The 26,527-nt window shown below is 35.1% G+C and overlaps 2 protein-coding genes across 5 annotated transcripts in view; one reads left to right on the forward strand and one right to left on the reverse strand.

Annotated features, from left to right (window-relative positions):
• Nucleotides 1-2,546: 2,546 nt before the first annotated feature.
• On the reverse strand, nucleotides 2,547-15,349 carry nom1 (nucleolar protein with MIF4G domain 1). 2 transcript variants are annotated; one of them, NM_001044832.3, is given in 12 exon segments: nucleotides 2,547-2,895; nucleotides 3,827-3,936; nucleotides 5,170-5,301; nucleotides 6,471-6,603; nucleotides 6,943-7,064; nucleotides 7,268-7,438; nucleotides 7,863-7,973; nucleotides 8,461-8,787; nucleotides 8,904-8,961; nucleotides 9,865-10,002; nucleotides 10,126-10,238; nucleotides 15,270-15,349. In NM_001044832.3, coding segments are annotated over 10 exon segments (1,464 nt in total). In that variant the 5' UTR covers nucleotides 9,987-10,002; nucleotides 10,126-10,238; nucleotides 15,270-15,349; the 3' UTR covers nucleotides 2,547-2,717.
• Nucleotides 15,350-15,406: 57 nt separating this feature from the next.
• The window catches only part of lmbr1 (limb development membrane protein 1), a 53,925-nt gene continuing 42,804 nt past the window's right edge, over nucleotides 15,407-26,527 (forward strand). For 2 of the 3 annotated variants that reach the window (XR_012382440.1, XM_005166430.6), the window contains exons 1-5: nucleotides 15,407-15,620; nucleotides 22,422-22,494; nucleotides 23,397-23,436; nucleotides 23,712-23,851; nucleotides 24,456-24,559. Coding sequence is in view for 2 of the 3 variants with exons in the window: in XM_005166430.6 (XP_005166487.1) it covers nucleotides 15,561-15,620; nucleotides 22,422-22,494; nucleotides 23,397-23,436; nucleotides 23,712-23,851; nucleotides 24,456-24,559 (417 nt within the window). In the remaining variant the exon portion in view is untranslated. The remainder of the gene's footprint in view (nucleotides 15,621-22,421; nucleotides 22,495-23,396; nucleotides 23,437-23,711; nucleotides 23,852-24,455; nucleotides 24,560-26,527) is intronic. The other variant, NM_001252604.2, reaches the window with a different exon arrangement.

Genomic DNA, 26,527 nt, shown 5'->3' on the forward strand with positions numbered 1-26,527 from the left:
TCAAATTACCAAATTAAAAGATAATTAAAATTAGCCCATTTAACTCAAAATCTACTTCAATTGGTTTATTTTAAAAATAGAAATTGTGCTAAACCATTTGTTTCCTGGTATCTATATAAAAACAAAAGCCTGTATAATGTTACCCCAAAATACGCAACCAGGCTCCAGTGAGCTATAGTTCAATCAAATGTACAATTGATCCCATTCGGAACAGGTAGCGGTCAATTTAGGAAACATTAGTTACTGATTTAACTAATGAGTAATTTACCCAACCTGTACGTTTACCCAGCTGTGCAAGTACTCAAGCTTATCAGTTCCACAACCAGCCTCTAACGATCAAAAAAAAAAACACACACAAGTGAGCCAGTAAAACACTCAGAAGTAGACATGAATGAGTCAGTTAAAGCATAATAAGCCACATACTGTAATATGTAAACATTTTGCACCTTTTCATTTTACTGTAGGAGCCAGTAAATGTGGTTTTGTATATCTTTCAGCTTATAAAAATTTTCAAGAGAATGTGGAAGAACAACCACTGATGGTGATGAAACAACATTGCTAAGTCACACTCCTTAAATATATCCATTAGTCCTTCAAACAGGAACAAGTAATATCCTCGTGAACTGTATTCTGACTGTGCCGTTATCAGTTCGAAAGGCAACTTTGCTTCCTATTAGCAGTTCAAACCCGGGTCAGTATCAACCTTCTTAAGGTCTCCCACAGACTGACAATAGCACACACTATTTACAATCACCTGTGTGTATCTTAGCAAGCTTCACCCCCATTATACGCTCCTTCCCACATATGGTGACAATGTTGTCTTTGTTGAAAGGTGGAAAAGTGGGCCATCTGTAAGGAAAGAAACCCCAGCCAGACTGATGTGTCATGTTTACAGGTTGTAATGTGGCAGTCTGTGTGATCTGACACAGTGATAAAGTTTAATTAATCAAATGTAATTGAACAGTTGGATTTTTTTTTTTGTCATAGAGCTGCGAGGGTGATGTTTCCGCAGCCTGACCCCAGATGATGGTGGTGGCTCATCGTCTCAATTTGTGCTGTGGATTGATGTCAGTAATGCTGATGTTGCTAATGAATTAACCATAGGCATCAAATATAACGGTAAGCCTCTGCTATGCTATGCTAGACGGTCATGGCTGGTGCACTGCTGCGTGTGCAGTCGCTCAAAACAAACGCAATGAACCCCATAATCAAAGAGGTTAAGTCGGTGTTGTTTATATGGGGTAAGATATTCAAGTCTGAGAGTTGGATGCTGATTTTAAAGCAGAGAATGTATACCAACAATGTATATAAAATTGATTTTCTACCAACTAACACACTCAAATTTGTGTTTTATAAACTCGTTATGGTAGCACTTCACAGTAAGGTCCTTTAGTTTTTCCATTAACTAACATTAAGATACAAGTTTGCTATGGTATTTATTCTTTGTTAATATAAATTAAGCATTCAGCTGTTTATGGTTATCTCAGTTATATTTAATATAATACATTTAATTTACTAATGCATTATCAACAGTTGCATTTGGAAATAGTTGCTAGCTGAGTTCAATTAATGCTTTGGATATACTTTTCATGTTACACAATCGAACCTTACTGAAAAATTTTATCCTTGATCATTTTTTTCTTTTCTTTTTTTAACGTTATTTGCGTCTTCTGCTCAATAACAATACTCTGAACATTTTCTTTTCACTACTAAACGAAATCCACTGACTTAAAGAGATTTGTCATCATTTACTCAACCTTCAGTTTTCACTAACCAGTTTGAACACAAAAGAAGTTATTTTGAAAACTGGTAACCATAGACTTCCATAGTATTTGCTTTACTATAGAAGTCTAAGGTTACAGATTTCCTTCATTCTTTAAAATATATTTTATTTTTTAAAAACACTTTATAATTGAAATTTTTGGGTGAACTATACCTTTAATGAATGGTTTCATTATTCATTATTCATTCATTTTCCTTCAGCTTAGTCCCTTTATTCATCAGGGGTCACCACTGCGGAATGAACTGCCAACTTATCTAGCATATGTTTTACACAGCAGATGCCCTTTCTGCTGCAACCCAGTGCTGGGAAACATCTATACACACTCATTCACCACATACACTATGGCCAGTTTAGTTTATTCGATTCACCTATTTCACATGTCTTTGGACTGTGGGTGAAACCAGAGTACCCGGAGGAGACCCACGCGAACACGTGGAGAACATGCAAACTCAACCAGCCACCTTCTTGCTGTAAGGTGACAGTGCTAACCACTGAGCCACTGTGTCACCACATTTCATTATAAAAATGGAAAACATTTATGCATTGGTTTTATCCAACTGTTAAATTCTTCTTTCCCATATCTAGGTATTCAAGTCAAAAACAAGTCCACATGTCATTAAAAATCTAAGATTTGAGATCAATGGGCATTCAAATATTTAAAACCCTGCAGGTGATGATATTTTGCATGAAACGTATACAGAGCAGAAAAACTGCCCACTTTCTAGTATATACGTCTTTAAAACACATAAATGTTACATTTATATATTTCACACTTGTTTTATTTTTCTAGAGAATGTCATTACTGCAAAAAAGCAATAACGTTTTTGAAAGTCTGCATTCATATTTGCATATGGCCCTGCACAGTCACAGTCATTTGTTTTTATTTTGGCATTTTTGTGTGTGAATTATTTACACATCTGTAAGTACGGAAGCTCTATAGCTTGATTTTAGCGTCTCGGGCCTCCATGGCTTTAGTGGCGACCTCGGCTCTGTCCTTGAGTACCTTGGCTTGCTCAGGTGGTTCTTGTGTGTTAACGGTGCGGAGCAGAAAGTGACTGATGAACAGCTTCAAGCCTTCCCGAAGCATTCCCAGCTTGGGAATTCCAGAGATCCTGAGGCACAATGGTAGACACACAGGCAGATATTGACATACCAGGCCACACACAAGATGTTTTCAATGAACTCCTTCACATCTGGGCCTATATTCACAAAATATCTTAAGTCTTAAAAAAAGCTCAGAGCCTGCTGACTTAGAAGAAAACCTTAAAAATAAAGGATAGTGTCAGTCCTAAATTTAGGACTCCTTAAGTTTTAGTTTTAGCGTATTTCACAAAGCATTTTAGGATGAAAACCTGCTCTTAAACTGGTGAAATGTTAAGAGTAGCAAAGAGAACTCCTAAAGTCACGAACAAAGACCTCAAGACCTAAGACCAAACCACAAACCATGCTAAAATGGCTGTCATAAGCATACTATTTTAAAAAAACATTTGACCACAAGAAGCTAACAAAAGTTATTGCCCTAATCATGGAGGCATTCTTATATATATATATATATATATATATATATATATATATATATATATATATATATATATATATATATATATATACACATGCGCAAAAAATATGACACAAATATAAACATTATTTCAGCATAATACTGTGCACTGCAATGTTGAATGAATGAATAAAGAAATGAATACATTTCTGACAGAGGTGCATAGTTAGTAATCATGCTGACATCATCCATAGCAATGATGTCAACCCTGCCCTATAGTTTGAGACTTCTCTTGTTCTTAGTAAAAGTTTGTCTCAGCAGCTTTGTAAATAGAATTGAGAAGAGAAAGATAAGATCAAATGTTTTTTGAATACAAGCCCTGGTGTTTCATTAATTTGAGTTTAATATGCCAAATAAATATTTATTATTTAAAACATATTTTGAGATTAATATAAAACTATACATAATGAATATAATATCTCATGTTAAATTACGCTGCAAATGTGAAAGTGGTTAGCAACAACAATGTTAAACATTATTCTCACCTGCCAAATATATTCACAAGATCTTCTGGTTCGGTTTCTTTAAGGAGTTTTGACAGAATCTGCTTCAGGAATTTCACTTTAGGCTTATCAAGCTCCCCAAACTCAATAGCCTAATGAGATGGTGAGAGAACAGGCAAAAAAATTAAGTCATACTAATATGTAAAAGATTAATATAAAAGATGAAATAGAACACATATTCAGTTCTTAGCTTATATAAGTACACCCCTCGCAAATCTTTTAAATTAATATTTTTAATAGGAAGCTTTATAATACTATACTTGCGCATATACATTAGATTAATCAGTACTGAAGCCAAATCTGGAGTTTATCTAACAAAATAACCTACGATAACAGTCCAAAAACTAGTACAGCCACATTTATATGTTATAGAAAAATATTAAATACAAATTTAAAACGAGGAAAAATCAAAAGAAACAAAAATATTGAACAAATTTGTTGCAATATTGTAGGTTATTTATTTTTGCAATATTTTGCTATAATTGTATTATCTTTCAATTTCTAAATCTGTTTGGTGACTAAAATATCAGTTTAATAAATATATCCATTTAATAAATCTGTTTTGTTTAAATGCACCAAAATATATTGCCTATATTCACTGACATATGGATAAAAATAGTCATTTTCAAAATGGGGTGTACTCAAATATGCTGTGCACTGTATATTACGAGACTTTTATTAAAATTAAAAGTATTTTTCCAAATTAATTTCACACTTATCAAGTACAAATATGTAAGTTTTGTATATTAATTAGAGTTTATATTTTTTTCATCATTTAAAAACATAATTTTTCACGTAGCATGAATGTACTATTCAAGTTCAAGTCAAGTGAAGCTGAGCTTTTTTGTTTTTCCACTACACATGTGAACACAGTGGAACGAAATGTTGTGTCATGCAGGACCACTGTGCTACATAAAAAAAAAAAAATCTTAAATATGAACACAAAACTGGAGGTAAGAGCTGTTTAAACTTATACATAATTAACATACAGGAGCAATAATCAAACTATATTATCATATACATAAACTATATTTACTTAAACTATACACATAAACTATGGCAGACTATACGATTAGTTTTATATAGGCAGAACAATATTGTGCAAAAAGGTATTTTACGATTAAAAAAACAAGTAGTGCAACGTGATTTGCTATATTTTGGCACAAACATTTCTCTATATTGTTATAATTTGTCATCTAGTAAATATTGTAAGTTTTGTTATCATGGAACGTGTGGAAATGTTTAAACAATGTGTGTTACAACTAACCGTGTGTTGTAATGCAAGCTTTCCTTTGTGGAGAGGGGTGAACATTATCACATATTACCTTAAGAATAGAAAGAGACAGAGACTTCCTGTGTAAAAGATGAGTGACCAGCTGGACCAGGTTACTGAAGGACCTATTGGAAAGGTTTGCCAGGTCTCTGAACTTATCCCATAGACTAAACTGAAAGGTCATCTAGAGGACAGGGGAAAAGCAGAGAGGGTTTACAATCTACAAAATGAAGTCAACAGCTTCAAGCTGCTAAGTATTACATGCTGTAGAATTGAGTGTAAACAGATCAATTCTCTTTTGACATTATGATTTAATATTACTCAGTCATGCAATAGATCATATGCAACAGAAGATCAGGCATAAGCTTTTTTTAAATAGGCAAACCTATAAATGAAGAGTTTAGATGCAAAAACCTCTAGATGCTGCGTGAAATGTTCCTTTACAATGAGCATTTTTCTTTGCACCTATGTTAATGTTCAGTTATTTTGCTTTGAAGGCACTTACAATGACCTATTATTTGCCATAAAAGTAAAATTTCTGAATCTACACAAAGAGCATGAGGAAAAATGCTGATTTTAAAAGAAAGTTTTAGAAACTCTTTAATTATAAGTTTTCCCATAAAAAAGATTATGGCTGATTATGGCATTGCATATGACAAGGGTGCCTAATCCTGTTCCTGGAGATCTCCAACTCTAAACAACTTCTAACAAACAACTTAACCAACTAAGTTTAAATACAGATGTGTTTTGTAGCAGGTTGCAGCTGAACTCTGCAGAAAGGTAGATCTCCAGGAAGAGAATTGGGCACCCCTGGCAAAATATCATAATGCATGACAGAGTATTATAAAATCATAATATTAATAGAGTTGTGCAAGAAGAATGTAGTTGGGTTCATCAGGATTTTCCAATAGAATTTTTCAATTTAAAGGAAAATTAACTGTGATAAAAAAATGATTATTTATTAAAATTATCATTAATAAAGCAAATCACATATCAAAAATGTGAATATTTGTTTGAGTCTATGTAGTTTTTGTTGTAGAACAAAATATTTAATTATCAATTTAACGAAAGTCAGAATTTCCATCATGATGGAACCAGTCTCCCAGGTTTTACTTTTGATATAATCATTGCCTCATAAAGCTATATATTTTTTTAACTTAACGGCTGCATCAAAGTATTGAAAAATATATAATTATTCATAGTTTGACCATTAGTTTTTGTGCAGACATTCCAAGTTAAATATAGAAAGCACAAGCTTCCGCTCTAAATGCAGTAAAATCAGTGACACCAACTAAAACCAGAAATCTGTCTAACGCGGACAGAGAAGAGGGAAACACTGCTTTTTTACTCTACCTGGAACCGCCGATCATGTGAGCAAAGCTTCTCAGCCAGAACAGCATAAAATCTATTAAACATCTTCTCCTGCAGGCAGCAGTCCATCAAAACATGAACAATCTCCCGCTCTTGCTGGTCTTTCAATCCTAACCTGAGAAAGAATTAAGAATCCACTGTCTTTATTTTATCTTAATTTGCCTTTATCTTATTAAATTCTACACATTTTCGTGGTCAAAAACAAATGCTTGTAACTTTGCATACTGCTGATCCTGTTTTTATTTTAAAGTAGAATGATGTTTTAAAACATCTGCATAAACTATGCATTACTGAATATACATTTATTTAGCATCCTTTTATCACGAACTGTGTTTGTCTTTCTGTAAAAATACAAAAAAATCAAATTTTGAAAATAAAATAAATGAAGTTTTAATTAAGACAGAGCCTGTCACTAATAAGTAATCAGAAAAAAACAGAAACTACACTGACAGACCTTAATAGTTTTTCATACGCATCCAAAAAGTCTTCACTTGACATGAGAACACAGAAAATATTCCTCCTGACGTCAGTGTTCATTCTTTGTTTACGAGCAAGCTCCAGCATTTTTGCACTGTACTGCAAATTGATAGAGAAATAAACATATTAAAATTACAAGTTATGTATTGCCTTAAATCCTAGCTAAAATAAAACATGTTAAAAAAATCCAGATGTTAAAACAGAAATATTTTTGATACATTTTTTGAAAAGCAAACATCATAGAATTTAAATTACTGCTAACTTATTTACATATACGCATTTTTTTCAATTTTTCCCCTTACTTGCTCTCCTTTAGTGGATGGGGTGGTTGTCTTGTTCCCCTGGTCATCAATCATGGGTGCTCCACTCCAGGAAGACCCCACAATCCACCAGCGGCCAACACGCTCAGCTTCCAGAAGATTGTCCAGAGAGACCCTCAACTTCATGTCACTGCTGCCAGCACTGCTGTGAATCTGTTAAGATAGTTCTTTTTAGTGTAAGTGGGTTTCGGCACAAGATACAAACACATTTCTGAGAACATACTATACTAATCAATGTGACCACACCAAACTATGGAAAGAGCCTGACCCCTAGTGGACACTGCAAGAAGTACATTAAGTACCGATTAAACCAAACATCAAATTTACTCACCCTCAAACCATTCACAAAAATCAAACCTTTATGAGTTTCTTTCTTATGAACACAAAAGAAGATTTTTCGAAGAATGTTCAAAAGCCACTGAATCACATAGTGGGAACATTCTTCAAAATATTTTATTTTGTGTTCAAAATCTTACCAGCAAAGCTTGAATAAATGTACTGTTCCTAATAAGACAGTAATAACTGCTCTAAGCCCTTTTGCATTGCAAGCTAAACTAAATTAACATCATTTGCTCACCAAAGTCCTCTGAAGTTTTCTTAATTTCTCTACAGGTTCAGGGTCATAACCTGGAATCTTCCTCATGTCGTTGTTCTTCAATGCCATCATCGTCTCCAACATAAACCGAATCTGAGAACAAAACAAATGTCTGTCTGTTTTAATTTACACCAACTGTACTGAAAGTTTTCAGGAAAAGAATAAAAGTTTCACTGGATTTATGATTTAAAGTTATGTGTTTGAGTAAAACTTCTGATTACTTCACATTTAAAATAAAAATGTTTATATTTATTTTTAGACACCATCAGAGAGGTTAAAAATCAATATCTGATGAAATAACTCTGATTTTAATTAGAAAATGCTGAATGAAACATGTTTTTTTTGACCAATTATCATTTTTTCTGAAAAAAGAATGCCCTAAATGACATTTTATAAAAAACTTTGAATTTTTTTTTAATCAAATATAGATTAAAACAAATATTAACATCTTAAATCCACACAATAAATTCAGCCTTCTTTAAAGGTATATCTTAATATTCTCTATAGCTGTAAATATAATACAATACAATCATTCCAAAGCACCAAAAGACAGCTTCTTCAAAGGTCAAAGTAGCCTTACCCTTGTTTGGTCCTGAAATTGTTCTCCTTCAGCACTCGCTTTCCGCTGAGCCTCGGAGATCAACTCCTTAAGAGCTATTGGGTCGTCCTTTCTGAGCGCGAACCCAACGGTCTTTAGCACCAGCAGAAGCAGCTCTATATCCTTTGAGCTGAAAGATGTCACCAGTTTCTTCAGAATGTCAAACACCAGGACAGCATGGACCACATGAAAGTTGTAGAGGTGAGCAATTATTGATACCAAGTTGTCACATTCTTTGTCTGTTCCATCAAGCTCACTGTAGATTCTATCAAACTGACGCACTACAGTCTCTAAAAAATGAGCTCCAACCTTTAAACATGAGAAAGAGAGTGGAATTAGTCAGAACCAGCAATGCAATGATAAACCATATTGCCATGATGGCAAGGTATTGATCCACAAATTGAAATGAACTGAAGATCAAATACCTCCAGGCCAACACTATAGTGAAGCACGCTGACAAGTAGAATGTGCTCCATTAGAAGCCTGGAAAGGAGAGAAGATGTTAATAATAAGAATTTACGTTGGTGCAAATAGTCTAGTGGTCAGTGTGAAACATATATCGTAACTGCGTAGTGGGAGTACCAAGTTAGATCCTTAATCACAAATCTTTACTCAATCCCATCCCCCCAAATATTATCCCATGTCCTCTTACTTCACTTCCTGTCAATATATACAATTCCATCATAATAATAAAAACAAAAGTGTCAAAAATGTATCAAATAAACAAATAAAAAAATAAATAAATAAGGCGACGCAGTGGCGCAGTAGGTAGTGCTGTCGCCTCACAGCAAGAAGGTCACTGGTTTAAGCCTCTACTGGGTCAGTTGGCGTTTCTGTGTGGAGTTTGCATGTTCTCCCTGCATTCGCGTGGGTTTCCTCCGGGTGCTCCGGTTTCTTGATATAGTGGCTGTGTGTTTAAGTAAGCCAACAAGTGGTAACATTAACTTAAAAAAATACGGTGTGATAAACCTTGATGTCAGCACGAGCCAAGCTGATGGTTTCAAATGTACTTTTAGACACTGCTGAAAACATTGACATCCCATAAATCATTTGAAGCAATGTAAAAGCTTGGATGCTTGTATTTGCAAGGGTGTTCCAGGTTATCCCTGGTATAAGGTTTGTACCCATGGTGTCATCTTTTCATTAATGTCCTAACGCGGCCCAACAAAAGTTTAAAAATTTACTCTGAATTTGAGTTTTATAACTGATGCACCCAGACTGTTGATAAAAGCTAACATGTCAGAACAGTCTGAAGATCTGTCTCAAATGTGGTGGATGCAGCTTGAAAGCTCTTTACTCAAATAGTTAAAATAGTACATCAGTGAGTGAACAGGTCAATATAAATAAATTGAGTTATATAATAAAATCACTATGAAAAGTGTAGACCTTTCTGGCATGAGAGCAGGCGTGACGCAGGCAGCCAGCAGAATGTCAGTGAGTGTATCGTTCATGTCCTTCCTGCTGGTGTTCATGTACAGCTCTTCCAACTGACTGCTGATGGACGCCATGTTGGGCTGACTCAACCTGCCAAGCAGAGGGCAGAGCCATCAAACAACAACAAACTGGTGAAGTCAACGACACTAAATGCTTTTAAAAACAAAGCCTCTTTAAAATGCATTAATCAAGTTAATCTCTGTGACACCTTACCTGTTAATCAGACCTTTCACACTGCGCTTCAGCTTCTCCAGCTCAGCTTTGCGTTTGCTGTCTGCAGCCTCTCGCAGGTGAGGTGGAACATACTTGCCAGTTGTGGCAGGATTCTACAGCAAATAGAAGACCAAATAACTGATATTAGCTTCAAAGTATAAGGTGTATCCTGGTTTGTGTCCTTATGCACCATTATGAGCAGATAATGCACTTATAGACCCTTTTCAGTATTCAGTTTTCTCAGTAGCGGAAAGCGTCATAGTTGGGTGAACTGAAAAGTGCAGCGAATGGGAGAGTACAACTAATAATTTTTTACAAGCCTATTTGCTAAAAAAAGAAAAACTCCACGATGGTGTAATCAAGACCTTTAGAAAAAGTAAAAAAATAGTGTGAGACTGATGACGGCCAGAGGAGAGAATAAGGTCAAATTTACTCTCAGCCCAACAGACGCCGCATTAAAAACGCCTCGCACGAGCAGTAATTCATTTTTTGTAATTTGATGCAAAGATGATATAATACATGCATAAACACATATAAATGTTTTTATGTTTAAAAAATCTAAATATTAAAAACTTTCAAGGATTTAAGATTATGATGACCGTTAAGCATGTCATGTTGAAAAGAGGCCATTATAAAAGGCCACTTTATAAAGTCTTTCAAACTTTGATGACTTTATAAAGTTGATCAATTAGATCAGGGGTGTCAAACTCAATTCCTGGAGGGCCGACGCCCTGCACAGTTTAGTTCCAACCCTGCTCCAACACAATTACCTGTAGGTTTCAAACAAGCCTGAAGGACTCAATTAATCAGGTGTGTTTAATTAGGGTTGGAACTGAACAGTGCAGAGCTGCGGCCCTTTTGGAACGGAGTTTGACACCTGTGAATTAGATGGTTCAGTGCATAAACCAGGGATGTCCAGATTCGGTCCTGGAGAGCTGGTGTCCTGCAAAGTTTAGTTCTAACCCCAATCAGACACAGCTGGCCTAGCTAATCAAGCTCTTACTAGGCAGTCTAGAAACGTCCTGGCAGGTGTGTTGAGGCAAGTTGGAGCTAAAATCTGCAAGACACCCCTGGCATAAACAATAAGTGCATGGTGTGTAGTGTGTCTTTTGGGACAAAGCATTACACCTGATGAGCATGCGATAGTAAAAAATAGTGCTGAATAAGGACACTCTGGTCTTCTGTAGAACTGCTTTACGGTTGAATTAAGGTTATATCATCACAACTTTGAAATTCATCAATCATTTATTTTCTGCCAATTTTCCGGGGCCGGGTCGCGGGGGCAGCAGTCTTAGGAGAGAACCCCAGACTGCACTCTGCCCAAACACTTCCTCCAGCTCCTCCGGGGGGATCCAGAGGCATTCCTAGGTCAGCCGAGAGATATAGTCCCTCCAGCGTGTGGGACATGCCTGGAACACCTCCTTACGTAGGCGTCCAGGAGGCATCCGAAAAAGATGCCCGAGCCACCTCAGCTGACTTCCCTCAATGTGGAGGTGCAGCGGCTCTACTCCGAGCTCCTCCCGGGTGTCAGACTTTGAAATTCTGATACCACATCTGAAGTTAACGGAGCAGAAAAATGACACTCTAGATCTCCTTTAAAACTGGAATTAATTTTGAACATATTTTTTCTGTTATTACTGTGACGTAACTATTGCATAAACCTTTATATAACCAATCAACTGATTTTAGACTACTTCTTATAATACTATTTATCTTTACATTTAAACAAACATCTGACCGCAAAACTCTAAAACTCTTTATTCTGTCTGTTTTTTTTTTATCACTGTAACCTTACTGTGACCAGCTGTTTATCAAAGTATTTACATATTGCTGTTTTTTCATTGCTTTGATTACTGAAATAAATTATAGAAAATAATAAGCAGATGTACAATGACATACTAGTTCCTGGCTTTCAGGATTTTTTTGTTCAGATTCAGCTTCCTCCACTTCTTCATTTTCCTCTGATGCATCCGAGTCATCCTCTTCATCTCCTTCCACCTCCTCATCATCTATTTGTGTGTCTTCCTCCTCCACGTCCTCCTCTTCCTCCATCTGCGCTTCAACCTCTTCCTCACCATCACCTGTGTCTTCATCGTCTGTCATTTGCTCCTCGCTGTCTTCTTCCAGCTCATCAAAGTTCTCCTTGGCTTTGTCAATGTCCATTTCTTCATCGCTCTCATACAGTCCCGTAGCAGACGCTCCAGGCTCAAGAATTCCTAAAATATAATCTAACCCATCATTGGTGAAAGACTGAGGCAGACTCTTCTTGTTCTTTCTTTTATTCAGTCCAAGGCGTTTCTCTAGCTTCTTTATTTCTCTGTCCTCTTCGACATTCGCCTCTAACAGAGCCAGCTTTCTGCTCTCGTTCAGGCCAGATTTCTTTTTCTGCTTTGGCAGATCTTCTGAGAAGTGGACTTTCTTACTTTTCGTCTCATCTTTAGCGTCTTTAGTATTAGCATCGCCTTTTTTAGTCTTCTGCTGTCTCTGAGGAGCATCTGTAGTCTTCTTCAGGGCTGGTTTGTGTGTGTTTTCCTCCTTCACAGCAGGAGTGTTTGGATTAAGCTCCTCGCTGGATTTTGCCATTACCTGACCCATGTAGTGGCTCTTCATCTTGGCTTTCTTCATCTTACGTTTCTCCTTGCGCAGGTCTTTTCTGCTTTTCCGCTTTACGAAATTTACTCTTTGGTCGTTTTCATTTTTATCGAAGCCTCCTTTACTCTTCACAAAGTCGCTGACTGAATCCTTGAGTTTCTTAAATTTGTCATTGTTTGCTTGCTTTCCACCTTTACCTTTGCGCTGCCGCTTTGCCTTCATTTTCTAAGTGGATTATAAAGGAACGCGCATACAATCTTCTTCTTATTTTTTATTTTAATAGGTACGTGTCACAGACTAAACAGAGTTATCGAAAGTTTACACATGCAGAAGCTGGAGGCAGCCATTGGCGTTTTCTTCGTTAGACATTTCGAAAGTGAAGAAAACAAAATTGAGTTTATCGCCATCTGCTGAGTCGGAGAGTAAGTTCTGTCATCATTTACTCAAACTTCACTTGACACAAACCAGTTTGAGGTTTTCATTTAATTTTTCAAAAATTAAAACATTTAACCATTGACTTCGATAGTGTTTGTCTTTCTTACTATGGAGGTCAAGTTTCAGGTTTCTATAACATTTTTCTAAATAGCTTCTTTTGTGTTTAGCAAAAAAGTAAACTCATAAGGATTTGGAACCACTCGATCATTTTTGGGTGAACTGTCTCTATAATAACAGATGTGTATAGATTTATTAGCAGTATGTACTGTATAAATATATACCAGAAGATATATGTATAACTTCTTGTATACTTGCATATGAACAGGACATATTCACATACAGACATTTTAGCTTACCCAATTCAACTATAGTGCATGTCTTTAGACTGGGGAAAACAGGAGCACCCGGAGGGAACTCGTGCAAACATGGAGAGAACATGCAAACTCCACACAGAAAACTGATCCAGAAAGACTCAAACCAGCAACCTTCTTGCTGTGAGGTGACATCGTTACCCATTGCACCACCCTACCACCCCATAATTTCTTATAATTTCTCTAATATGCAAGTAGTGTCTAGAAATAATAATTAAGTAGGCATGACACTATTTTTTGGTACACAAGATGCTCTGTTGTTCTGTTCCGCTATTAATATGCTAACATATAAAAATCAGTATTTTAAAATGCAATATTTAATGTGTCAGACACAAAATAGACACGTCAATTTGTTTAATATAAAATTAATAGTAATCTGACCAGTTAACCGTTAATAACCGATTAATGAGCAGCGTTTGTCGGTTAGCAAAACTAACGAAATGAACATTCCTAGTAGCTATTTAATTTACTTTTTCTATGTAAGAGAACTTGATTGAAAAATAATTTTCAACATGCTTGAACCATCTACACAATGGAGTTTAGTTCTGTTTTTTAAAACAGGAGCACCCGGAGGGAACTCGTGCAAACATGGAGAGAACATGCAAACTCCACACAGAAAACTGACCCAGAAAGACTCGAACCAGCAACCTTCTTGCTGTGAGGTGACATCGTTACCCATTGCACCACCGTACCACCCCATAATTTCTTATAATTTCTCTAAAATGCAAGTAGTGTCTATTTTAATGTTGTAATTAGCCTAATTAGTAATTAACTTTTATGAAAATAGAATGTAAAAGAATATTGGTGAAATAATAGTCCACCATCTTACACCAACAATATTTATATTTTAAAAAATATGTTGTACAACATATGTACTCATTACATTAAATAAATGTTCGCAATACACTTAATATATTTGCAAAATAAACATTAGACATATTTATTTTTAATGATTAAAAAACGAGACACGGTGGGTCAGTGGTTAGCACTGTTGCCTCACAGCAAGAATGTTGCTGGTTTGAGCCCTGGCTGGGTCAGTTAGTTTTTCTGTGTGGAGTTTGTATGTTCTCCCCATGTTCACGTTGGTCTCCTCCCGGTGCTCAAGTTTCCCCTCACAGTCCAAACACATGCGCTATAAGTGAATAATAAACAAATTGGCCGTAGTGTGAATGAGTGTGTATGGATGTTTGCCAGTGATGGATTGCAGCTGGAAGGGCATCTGCTGTGTAAAACATATGCTGGATAAGTTAGAGGTTCATTCCGCAGTGGCGACCCCTTATGAATCAAGGGACAAAATACAAATTTCATTGTAATGTAATTTCTAATAATGTTTATATTTTCATCGATGCTTACAATCAGTTTGTTTTAAAAAGCAAAAAATAAAAATTTTAAATCACAATTAATTAAATATTTATCTCATAAAATAATTAAGTAGACATGACACTATTTTTTGGTACACAAGTTACATCGAATTACATTTTAGTGTGTGTCTTCTGTAAATCATGGTAAAATATGATACCAACTGTTTTTGATTATAAAACATTTTAAGCTGCATTTCCCTTTTATTGATTTATTTTATATTACTCAATGCCTGCTAACTAAAGATCTGTTGCCAACAGTAACATATTTAGCTAAGTTAAATTCACTTATACTCCTGATTCATTTTTCACAAACAAACTCGACACTGTGACCATACATAAGACAAGTTGTTTAGTGGAAATACTGATGGATGAATTAGTGGATTACCTAAATGTAGCACAGGAGAAAGTCATCCATTTCCAGAAGGATTTTACTGTATTCATCTTGACAAGCCATCTGTGTACATCCATCGTCCTGCCTGTCGTAAGTCGCCGAATGATGACGCGATATATTTTGACTGTGTTGTGATCGTTTATTTGGCGCTGAGCGCAACCGCTGTCAGTCAGTCGAGCTCTTCCAAAGGGCGGTTTATTTATCTGATAAAGTCGCTTTCTCTCGCAGTGAATGGACTGGCCACCAAAATGCGTTGCTAATGAATGTGTTTCTGCAATATGAAGAATGGAAGACGATGTGACGATCAGAGAGCAGAATTTCCACAGCCAAGTGCGCGAGTACATCGTGAGTACAGAGAGACCCATTAAAGCACAGCACACTGACCCTTTATGCTCCGTGTTCATTATCCAGCTTGCATTTAGACTTCATTACGGATATTCCGTATAATGAAATCATGAATGGGTTTAACTGTGGTTAAGACTTTTGATAAATATCTCTAGAAACAGAACTGAGTTTAAATGAGGTCCATTAGGCTAGTTGGTTAGCCTCTTAGCTTGTCGTTAGCTACAATATTGAGCTCTTTAATCCCTTTCTGTGACTGAGCTCGCAATTCATTTGACTTCTAACCCAAAATTAAACGCGTTTTGTAAATAATTGTTAGCTGTCTGCAATTGTATGCATGAAGCCGAGTAACCTTTGTGTCATATTTCTAAAACTAGTAGAATTAGGACAGACTGAACTATCGTCAACTGACATCTGAGTAATCCTAACGGTTCTTCACTGACAGCTTGTTTACAGTTGTTGGTGTACACATGAGCATTGCAGGTTTGCAGTGTTTATTTTGGGTGTTAGGATATAATGTGCCTCTCCTTTCTGACTTGGCAAACTTGGGGCCAGTTGCATAAACTCTTAAGTTACCAACTAATTTGACTGACTGATGTGTTTTATTTAACAGGTTCACGTTAGACCAGCCTATGTTGTTTTTAAGGTTAAGTTGGTTTTATTTTCGCAGATTTGTTCAGTGACAACTTGTCCCTATATTGCCATGGTACATTGAATATTCGGTCTGAAATCACATTTATGTATAACTTCAAAACAACACATGCACTATTTAATTGACTGAACAATGTTGTACTTTGATTGTTGTTGGTTGCTTAGAATTTTCTTTTATTATTATTATTATTATAACAAAGCACACAGGCTGAAAAAAAAGGCGAGGGCAAGTGGCGCAGTAGGTAGTGCTGTCGCCTCACAGCAAGAAGGTCGCTGGTTCGAACCTCGGCTTAGTTGGCGTTTCTGTGTGGAGTTTGCATGTCCTCCCTGCATTTGTGTGGGTTTCCTCAGGGTGCTCCGGTTTCCCCCACAGTCCAAAGACATGCAGTACAGGTGAATGAGGTAGGCTAAATTGTCCGTAGTGTATAAGTGTGTGTGTGAATGTGTGTGTGGATGTTTCCCAGAGATGGGTTGTGGCTGGAAGGGCATCCACTGCGTAAAAACTTGCTGGATAAGTTGGCGGTTCATTCCGCTGTGGCAACCCCGGATTAATAAAGAGACTAAGCCGACAAGAAAATGAATGAATGACACAGGCTGAAAAAAACAATATAATGAAATATATTAATCATACTACACCCCCCCCTGCGGTCTCTTTAAACTGGGGTATCCAATTAATAGAAGTTAACAGAAAAACAAAAGCAAAGTACAGTATCAAGTATCAATTATACAAAGTAAGGCAATCATCCTGATTCATGATCATTGTTTTGTGCAGTAAACGTGGAGATTTTGTCCAGATCTTTAATGCACACATTTGTAGCAAGTTCACTCGAGCTGTGGATAATTATAATGTCGTACAGTTGTACCAGCCACTTGTATGTGTCCAAATTATGTGATGAGTTTCTCAGTAGCAGAAGTCATCATAGTTGGGGAAAGTGCAGTTGGGGAGTGCAGTGAATGGGAGAATACAACAAACATTTTTTTTTATCTTATTTGCTCAAATATTTAAGAAAAACTCCATGATGATTTTATAAACACTTTTAGAAAAAGGAAAAAAAGTGTGGCGCTGAAAACGGCAGCCAGAGAAGAGAATAAGTCAAATTTACTGTCCAGTCACATAGACGCGGCATTATAAACGCCTTGCACAAGCAGTAATAGATTTTTTGTAATTTGATTCAAAGATGATATAATACATTCATAAATACATAGAAATGTTCATGAGTTTTTTTTTTTTTTGAAAATCAAAACTTTTAAGGATTTAAGATGCTGATGACTGTTAAACGCGTTATAACAGGCTTGTGAAAAGGGTCCATTCCCACATCAGATGAAAAAAGATCCAAGTTCCTGGTCAGGACATTTATAACAGAGAGGACTAAGGAGGCGTTGATACGATGTCTTTTAAGTGGGGTTCAGTAGGTTCTATGACAAAAATTATTGTAAATGAGTTGGTGATTGAGATTTTTAGATGAAGTAAAAATGTTCTGCCATACTCTTTTCCCAGTCTGTGACACCCTCTAATAGTTAACAGTCAGTTGCCCAACTGCGCTGTATAACAAAATGCTTTCAATTGAGAATTTCCAAAGAAAAGTTTTCTGAAATTGTATTAAGGAGAATGTCTTGAATGTTTTGAATGTCTGAATATAAAACCAATTTTACCTTAATTATGCTTTTATAAAACCCGCTTAAAACCTTTGACCTGTTTTCTTAACAAATAAATGACTAACTTGTTGGCATTTTATGCAACTGGTCACTCATGTGATTAATGAATGGATTGCATGATTTTGCAAATGAATACATTTCTCAGTACTCTGTGTTTGTTGCCAGGTATATCTGACCAATCTGATTTTGCCAACTTTTTGCTAGAAGGGTAGCCAAGAAATATTTAATGTTGGTAACAGTTATCCCAGCTTAATCTTAAATACAAAGCTATGTTAAATCGATTGATTCAGATGTAGATGCAGACATTGTTTTTGATTCACACAATAAAACAGGATTTTATATGCATTGAAAGCATATTTAATGCAGGCAATTTGTATAATAAAATTTAAAAAACATATTTTACTCTATGACGTAAAGCAATTAAACGTGTTAGTATAGGAAATTCCGTTTTTTTTATGTTGTTGTTTTAGCGAAGTCTTTTGTTTTTTACAGTTACACCAGACCTTACAGTTGAAATTTTGAAACTTATAGTAAAAAAAAAAGAAAATATAGAAACACACACACACACACACACACACACACACACACACACACACACACACACACACACACACACACACACACACACATACACAGTCTGTGCATTCGAAAGAGTGTCATAGGTGTGTGTAGAGTGTGTATGAGATAGCTGTTATCAGGCACACATACAGTTCGAGTTATTCTAACTAAAGTCTGTGCTGTGCAGATAGATCAACTTTTCTGGCTCTTTATTGTTGCTGTGCTGATAATGTGCAAATAGTTTTTCAGCTTCCCTTTTTAAAAACGAAGTGATTAGATATTACTTATACAATAATATTGATTATATTTGGCTCTTACTGAACAGAATCGTTAATTTCGGAAGATGATCTTGATTAAGACAAATCAGGAATTCTTGTGTGCTAGTAGGACTGAACAGTATATCATTTGAGCATCGATATCACAATGTGTAAATCTGCAATAGTCACATCGCAGGATTAAATTATTTATTGAAAAATAAAAGATAAAGATATTATTATATATATGTATATATATATATATATATATATATATATATATATATATATATATATATATATATATATATATATATATATATAAATAATTATTTTTACAATAATGACCATTATATTTTACATTTGATTGTTCAATTTCTTTACATGAGTACTTGTAAACTCCACAGAAAACTCTAAAAAGCTCTGTTTATTTGTTTGTTTTTGCTTGTAATTTATTATAATTCAGATCCCACTAGCTGGCAAATTTTTCACCTATTTTGGGTTTTAGGTACGATGAAGATTGCTCAGCTCAGCTGGCTCATAATACCTTTGCTTGAAAACAAAAAGAGATTAAAGTCAAGCTGAAATTTAAGTGACTAGCCAGCTAATCCTGCTTCATGATACAGGCCCCAGTTCTCTTGGTTTTTATTTTGTCTAGACCAAAACATTAAACACAAAACATTTTGAAATGACACATTTTCTAATTCACTGAGCTTTCACACCTTAATTTTTAAATCAAAACCTAAATATACAGTGAAAAGAAGTTATTTGTTATTCCGATGCAATGTAAAGAGGTTAACTGGAACTTAATCTGAATCTGATTTCCATTCAAAGCTCCAGTTAGGTTTATTTTTATGGTGGAGTAAAGTTGCATATATATGTAATGGAGAACTGTGTTAATGCTCTGTAGTTTTGTAAGGCTACAAGCAAGGTGTAATATGAGTGAAAGTTCAGGCATGACTGGCATGTTTACATATCCATCAGTCTGTCCTCTTAAAATACTCCTCAGTGTCATGGAGACTGGCTGCTGATTCATGCATATAAAGCTGAATTCACACTGCACAGACAGATGCTGGCAAAAGTGGACAATCACAAGTCCAGTATGTTCAGTCATTAAAAAACATCACTGCTTCACAGACAGGGCTAACAAAACCAAATGAAATGTGGTTTACGTTGGTTATTGATGTAGAGTGAATTGGCCATAAGGCTTTGTCTCTGTGACAGATATTACATATAATTTTATTTAACCATGCTTTAACACTGTTGGGCTATTAGTATGTATACTATATACATTTTTTTTTAAATATAGACTAGATTTATACTTATAGTATTTGTATTGAAAATCAAATCAATAGATATTTGGGGGTACATAGCAGGCACATAATTTTTTTCTTCACTTTTTTTACATTAATATTTCTAACCTGATTTTTAGTTTATGTTCTTTTTAATTAAATGTCTATGAGGGTCTAAGATGAACGGGGCTTTTCAAAGATTCCTGATCAAATGTATTAGATCCAGCCCCTGATTCTGTCAGAAGATATCACTTTCTCAGATATCAATTACAACAGTTTTCAAATGCCCAAACCTGGTTATATCGGCTGAAGCTTATAATTGAATTATTTGATGTAATAACAAATACTTTATTTAATAACAAAACAAATCTTCAGAGTAAGTTGAAAAAGCTTATCCGATTAATCGACCGACTACAGTGGTAGATTAATCATTTATTAAAATAATCTATAGCTGCAGGTCTAATATCACCTTTGGTTTGTTACTTGTTTGGTTCCCAAAACTGTTGCCATTTTCTACCAGCAAAGACATCCATCTTCTGATTGATCAGAAACATTCTCTTACTAGAGATAATCAATTTATTTCAAAACAACACTTTGATTAAAAAAGCAACAATGCAAAAATAGTAAATAAAATATAATAATAATGTATAAAATGAATATAAAAAGTAGTAAATAAATGATTTACATTTTGTTGTAAATTACATAATTAACTAGAATAAAATGATTGTACATAACAGATCATTCTGATTTTGATATTGGCTACCATACAAACATTTTTAGAAAACGTTCACAAAAAAACAATGTGTAACTGTTGTGTATATGCATGTATGTCTTCATAAAAGCAGGCAGGCAAACATTTGAGAAGAGGAACAACAATATATTACAGTTGTTTAAACCAATAAATGCTGTTATCAGTCAATTGTTTCCCATCATGCCTTTACTATCATACTCTGTGAACAGCTGTGACAAGAATTATTTGACCTGCAATTGGATGATACAGATTTCTAACCAACATGTCTCACAGTGATCAGCAGACGGGTATTTTGTGCAGATTTGTTCATCTCATATAAACCTGATGAATTCTTGATTCTGTTACTCTGAATGAGCTCTAATAAACTGCCGGTTCAGTCAGCCAACGGTTGGCTGGTTATGTCAATAGTAAGAAAAAAAAAAAACTTTTACACAGCCAGCACTTATTTGAGCATGCCAGAAAAGCAAATATCTATTTTTTTTTAAACTTGGTATTTTAGGTTTCATTAAAGATCTAACAATAAGTCAGTTGCAAAACATGACATTTTGGGCATTTTTTACAGACAGTTTGATGTTTTATTTTTTTAAACACTACTTAAAATAATAAAGTTGACACTGCCGCCTAATATGTTCTCTCTATATTTATAAAATACTTTAAGTTGAATTTTATGCAGACAGGATGTTTTGTGAATGCAATATTTTCATGCACTGCTGTGTATTGCGATATATGCAATTTCACCAGATGACTAGAATAGCTTGTAAAGAGTTCATAATTTTAAATCGATTGGGATGACTAAGTAGGGGAGTGTATCTACATAAAATATAATTAAAGAAATGAAAAGCATAGTTAAATACAACAGACAAAAGATGCAAATAAACGGTCATTTATGTATTTACAATAAATACTGTAAATCATGTATTTAATTTATTTTCTGGGGAGTCAGATAGAAAATTCTGCAGCAGAAATTAAATAATCACTATAGAAAATTCTGCAGCAGAACTTAAACAAGCACTATAGAAAAGTCAGCAGCAGAAAATAAATAATCACTTGAAAATTCGGCAGCAGAAATTAAATAAGCACTATAGAAAATTCTGCAGCAGAAATTAAATAAGCACTATAGAAAATTCTGCAGCAGAAATTAAATAAGCACTATAGAAAATTCAGCAGCAGAAATGAAATAATCACTAGAAAATTCTGCAGCAGAAATTAAATAATAACTGTAGAAAATTCAGCAGCAGAAATTAAACAATCACTAGAAAATTCAGCAGCAGAAATTAAATAATAATAACAACACTGTATTGTTTTATTTGAGTACAAAGGTACAAATAAACTTTAAGCTTGAAATGTTTAATTTATTGTGCCCAAATGTATAAGTTTGCTCAAAATTGTTACAGTCAGACCTTAAAAACACCTCAAAATAAAAAACTTTAACTCAAAGATTGAAATTCACTTGAAATTACTTCACTACAGTTAACTGTAACATCTGGTCAACTATAATCCCAACTACATCGCAGATCTCTGTACTGTGACTATTGCGGACGCACACATTACGATATCGATCCTGGGACTGAGACGATATATTGTGCAGCCCTAGTTTAAAATCAATGTTTGGAAACTCAATCTCCTTCTCTCTGTTTTTTAGGTCTGCTTCCTCTTGTTTGCAGTACTGTACATTGTGTCGTACTGCATCATCTCACAGTACAAGAGGAAAAGTGGTGAGTAAGACTAATCTGTTTAGTTTCTGATCAAACCATACAATACCATTAAAAATAATTACCATTTAAAATGTTCTTCATGACCTGCAAGGTTTTCATATAAGGTGATACTAAATTTTTTGTGACAATTGAACTATTTTATTGGTTGTAAAATCTTTTGAAGACTACAAATCTCAATTCGGGTATCATCCAGCTCCGTAAAACAAGGTGCTTCTGCTATCAGACTCCCTGATACAAACAATCGTAAGGACAGTTATTCCTTACTTATTCTCGAGGAGGTCTCATAACTAATGTCAGCTAAATCCTTATAAGCAGTTTATTGTAGGAGAAACTTGTTTTAAATAAAAAAAATGTAATAAAATATATTAACTGCTGTTTACTGTTAAGCTGTTAGACTACCAGCCCTATATGGATTTTCTGTGGTCCGAATCTTCATTTACTTTAGAGTGATTGAGTTTTGTGCTGGGTTCTTTCTTTCTTTCTTTCTTTCTTTCTTTCTTTCTTTCTTTCTTTCTTTTTTTTTATCCCATTTGGCAATCGATTCATCTCCCCCCGCTCCTCCATCCACTCTTTAACCCTTTTTGATTCTGGACAGCCTCCATCTGGCCAATTCATTCAGAAGGTTTATTCAAATGTTTGTGATTTATGATAAGCCAGTATTGTTTTCATGTTGCTTTCAGTTAAATGAAGAGAAATTGTGCTTTAGTCTTATTAAACCATCTGTCGTGTCCCTGTGTCCTCTGTTGTGTCGCAAGTTCACAGCAAAGAACTTTACACTGGATGAAAAGAAAAACAAACTTACATTTAAGATAGCCGGCACATCAGAAGCAACAGTAGTAGGTTTACCAAAAATATAAATGGCAAATCTAATGCCATTGATCTGTGTTTTCCTATGCCAACAGATGACCAGGAAGATGAGGATGCCATTGTCAACAGAATATCGTGAGTTCTTTGATACTAACATATGGGACATAAAAAGTGTTTTTATGGTACACTGAAATAATTCGTTTATAAGAGGTGATATCAATAAAACTGATGTTTTTCCCCCCCAGATTTTTCACTGTACTTTCTGTTCTAGACTATTTTTTTCTTCATATGATACAGCAATAATATATCAGGACATAAAAAGTAAAACAGAAGCAAGTTGACGATTTAATAAAATCTTTAACATAATAACATTTTAAAATAATGATTGTTTAATTTGATCTTTCTTTCAGTATGTACCTGTGTACATTTACACTGGCGGTGTCTGGAGGTGCTGTCCTCCTTTTACCATTCTCTATAATCAGCAATGAGATCCTGCTTTCTCTTCCAAAAAACTACTATATACAATGGCTCAACGGATCTCTCATACATGGTCAGTGTCATGACTTTTTATACAGTATGTTTTAACAACTTTACATATAGGCATACATAAAGTTATATATTGTGTCATTTAAAAAAAATAACTGTGGTATGTATGCTACTGCTTTGTTCTCCTGAAAGCACAGCAAAACTAGTTTTCTTTTTTGGATGCTTTTATTTTAAAATGGTGTTTAAATCTGTTCTTTTTTTTAATTAAAAGGTTTATTAATTAGCAAGCCGCCTAAATTTATTTATAAGTCCGTACTCTTCTAGAGTTATTTTTTTCCACGTTTCAGCCATGGCCACAAGGTGGTGTTGTGTGTCTATTTTTTTGTATTTATGTTAACCTGAGAGCAGTTGTTTGACATTAAATCGTTGAGGTTTTTCACTGTGACAAGGCAAGGTTCATTTTTATTTTGTTTGTTTGATTTTGGAGGAAAATTTAAAAAATAAATATAAACATGGTGTTAAATTGCTCACACTAAAAGAATTAGATTAGACAAGTTATTTACTGAAGCAGGGGTGGAGTGGGAATGATTTCTTATCATATAAAATGATATCTATCATGTTAGTTAGCTGAACTTTCATGCTTTATGATCTGATGTGTTTTTCTTCAGGCCTGTGGAACCTGGTCTCCCTCTTCTCAAATCTCAGTCTTTTTGTGCTGATGCCTTTTGCCTACTTCTTCCTGGAGTCCGAAGGCTTTGCTGGTTCCAAAAAGGTACGTGCTTGTTTTTGAGTTTAATAGGTATGTTCAATGGGCTGGTATAAGTTTCTGACATTATGATAAACTTGGATAAAAATATTTAACAGTTTTGTAATTACTGCTCTATTATAGATTCTTATTAAATGGCTGGGTAAAAACCAAAAACTTTTCCCCCTTTGAACACAATACATTTTATTTTGAGAAACTTAAAATATTTTGTAACACTAAACATTCATTCATTCATTCATTTTTTTTTTGGCTTTATTAATCTGGGGTCGCCACAGCTTAATGAACCGCCCACTTATCCAGCACATGTTTAACGCAGCGGATGCCCTTCCAGCCACAACCCAAACACCCATACATTCTTGCACACACAATCATACACTCCATACACATTTAGCTTATTTAATTCACTTATAGCACATGTCTTTAGACTGTGGGGTAAACTGGAGCAACCGGAGGAAACCCACGCGAACACAGGGAGAAAAACTCTACACAGAAATACCAACTGACCCAGCTGGGGCTCAAACCAGCGACCCTCATGCTGTAAGGTGATTGTGCTACCCACTGCGCCACTTTGCTGCCCTAACAGTAAACATGTCAGGCTAAATAATTCAAATGAATCATTGACTTCTGCTGTCTTTATTAGTCATTGGGTATCTTTTCTGCTGGAGATACTGCTGTCCTAAAAAAATAAAATAAACGTTAAAAAAAAACAATCTTACATATACTGTGGGATAGGGCTGTGTTTTAATATGGGCAAAAGAAACTCATCAAAATTTTCTTAAACAATAATGCAATTTCAATTTTAATCCCAATTATGACACACACAAATGGTTTACAGTGTGAATCTGAAAAAATATTTCCAAAGGAAAACAATTAGCTCTTTATCAAACACCTGTAATATGTCTTTGAAACAGACATAAGCCAAAAAAATAAAAATCACCTTGTAAGGGTGTAATAAATTGTCTCTAGAACAGACCTATGGGAAAACAAATAAACAGACCACTGTGTGTGTGTGTGTGCGTGCGTGCGTTTGTTTATGCGCCCGCGCGCGCTCGTTCTGTTTAACCATGTCAGAAGTAGTTGCATGTCCTTCCATATGTGTCCAGATTTTTTTTTTTGACATGCATAGATCATAGACCTCTTTGTGACGCTGCCGGGAAATAGTCTGTTTACAAATCGTGTCTTTTGCATGCACAAGTTCGTTATCTCCAATGAAAGCGCGCATATTGGAAGTGATGCACACGTATTCCATGCGCACCCAGTTGAAAACATCTCTACTTTCAGAATGCTACAAGAGAGTCACATAACAAGAAATGAGCAATCAGCTTTAAACTTTGGAATGTACACATTTCGGTAGACTGATTAACTCAGAAGACCCAAACACCCAGTGCGTTTTCATTTTCTCTTTAAAGGTTCAAGAATCCCTTGAGTACTTTTTTAAAGATTTTAACAGATGTGTGTGTTGAGCTTCAATTAAGTGAATGTTAGCACCTGTTAGCTTTAATTGTGGGGAAAATGGGACAATTTTGAGCTTTTGTCAGCTAATTTCATCTTCCGGGTTTAAAATTATTTTTACAATTTACAAATGGCCTGATTCTGTGATACATCAGCCTTCCTCTATCCAAAGTAATCGCACACCACAGATGTTGACCTTTCTTGGCACCAAGTCCTTCTCTGCTGAACTTGTCATCCCTGTTTATGCAGGCTATTTTTCATTAAGCCCAGTGTCCTGTTCTCATATTCTTTTTAGGTGTGCTGCGTTACGATTGGTTCAAATAGCGTACTGTGGGAAAATCGTGCTGTAAAGCGATTTAGAAATTGTGCATGTTCAAATCGCGGTTTTGAGACGTTTTCAATAGTCGCACAGCCCTAACCATTTTTAACTGAAAATTTTGACAGTTTTAAAACCTTGACTCCTTCAAACCACGGTAAACCTTAAAAACGGTTATCGTCCCATGGTTAGTGTTCAAGCTTGAG

The sequence above is a fragment of the Danio rerio genome, chromosome 7 (assembly GCF_049306965.1).
Source record: "Danio rerio strain Tuebingen ecotype United States chromosome 7, GRCz12tu, whole genome shotgun sequence".
Taxonomy (NCBI): domain Eukaryota; kingdom Metazoa; phylum Chordata; class Actinopteri; order Cypriniformes; family Danionidae; genus Danio; species Danio rerio.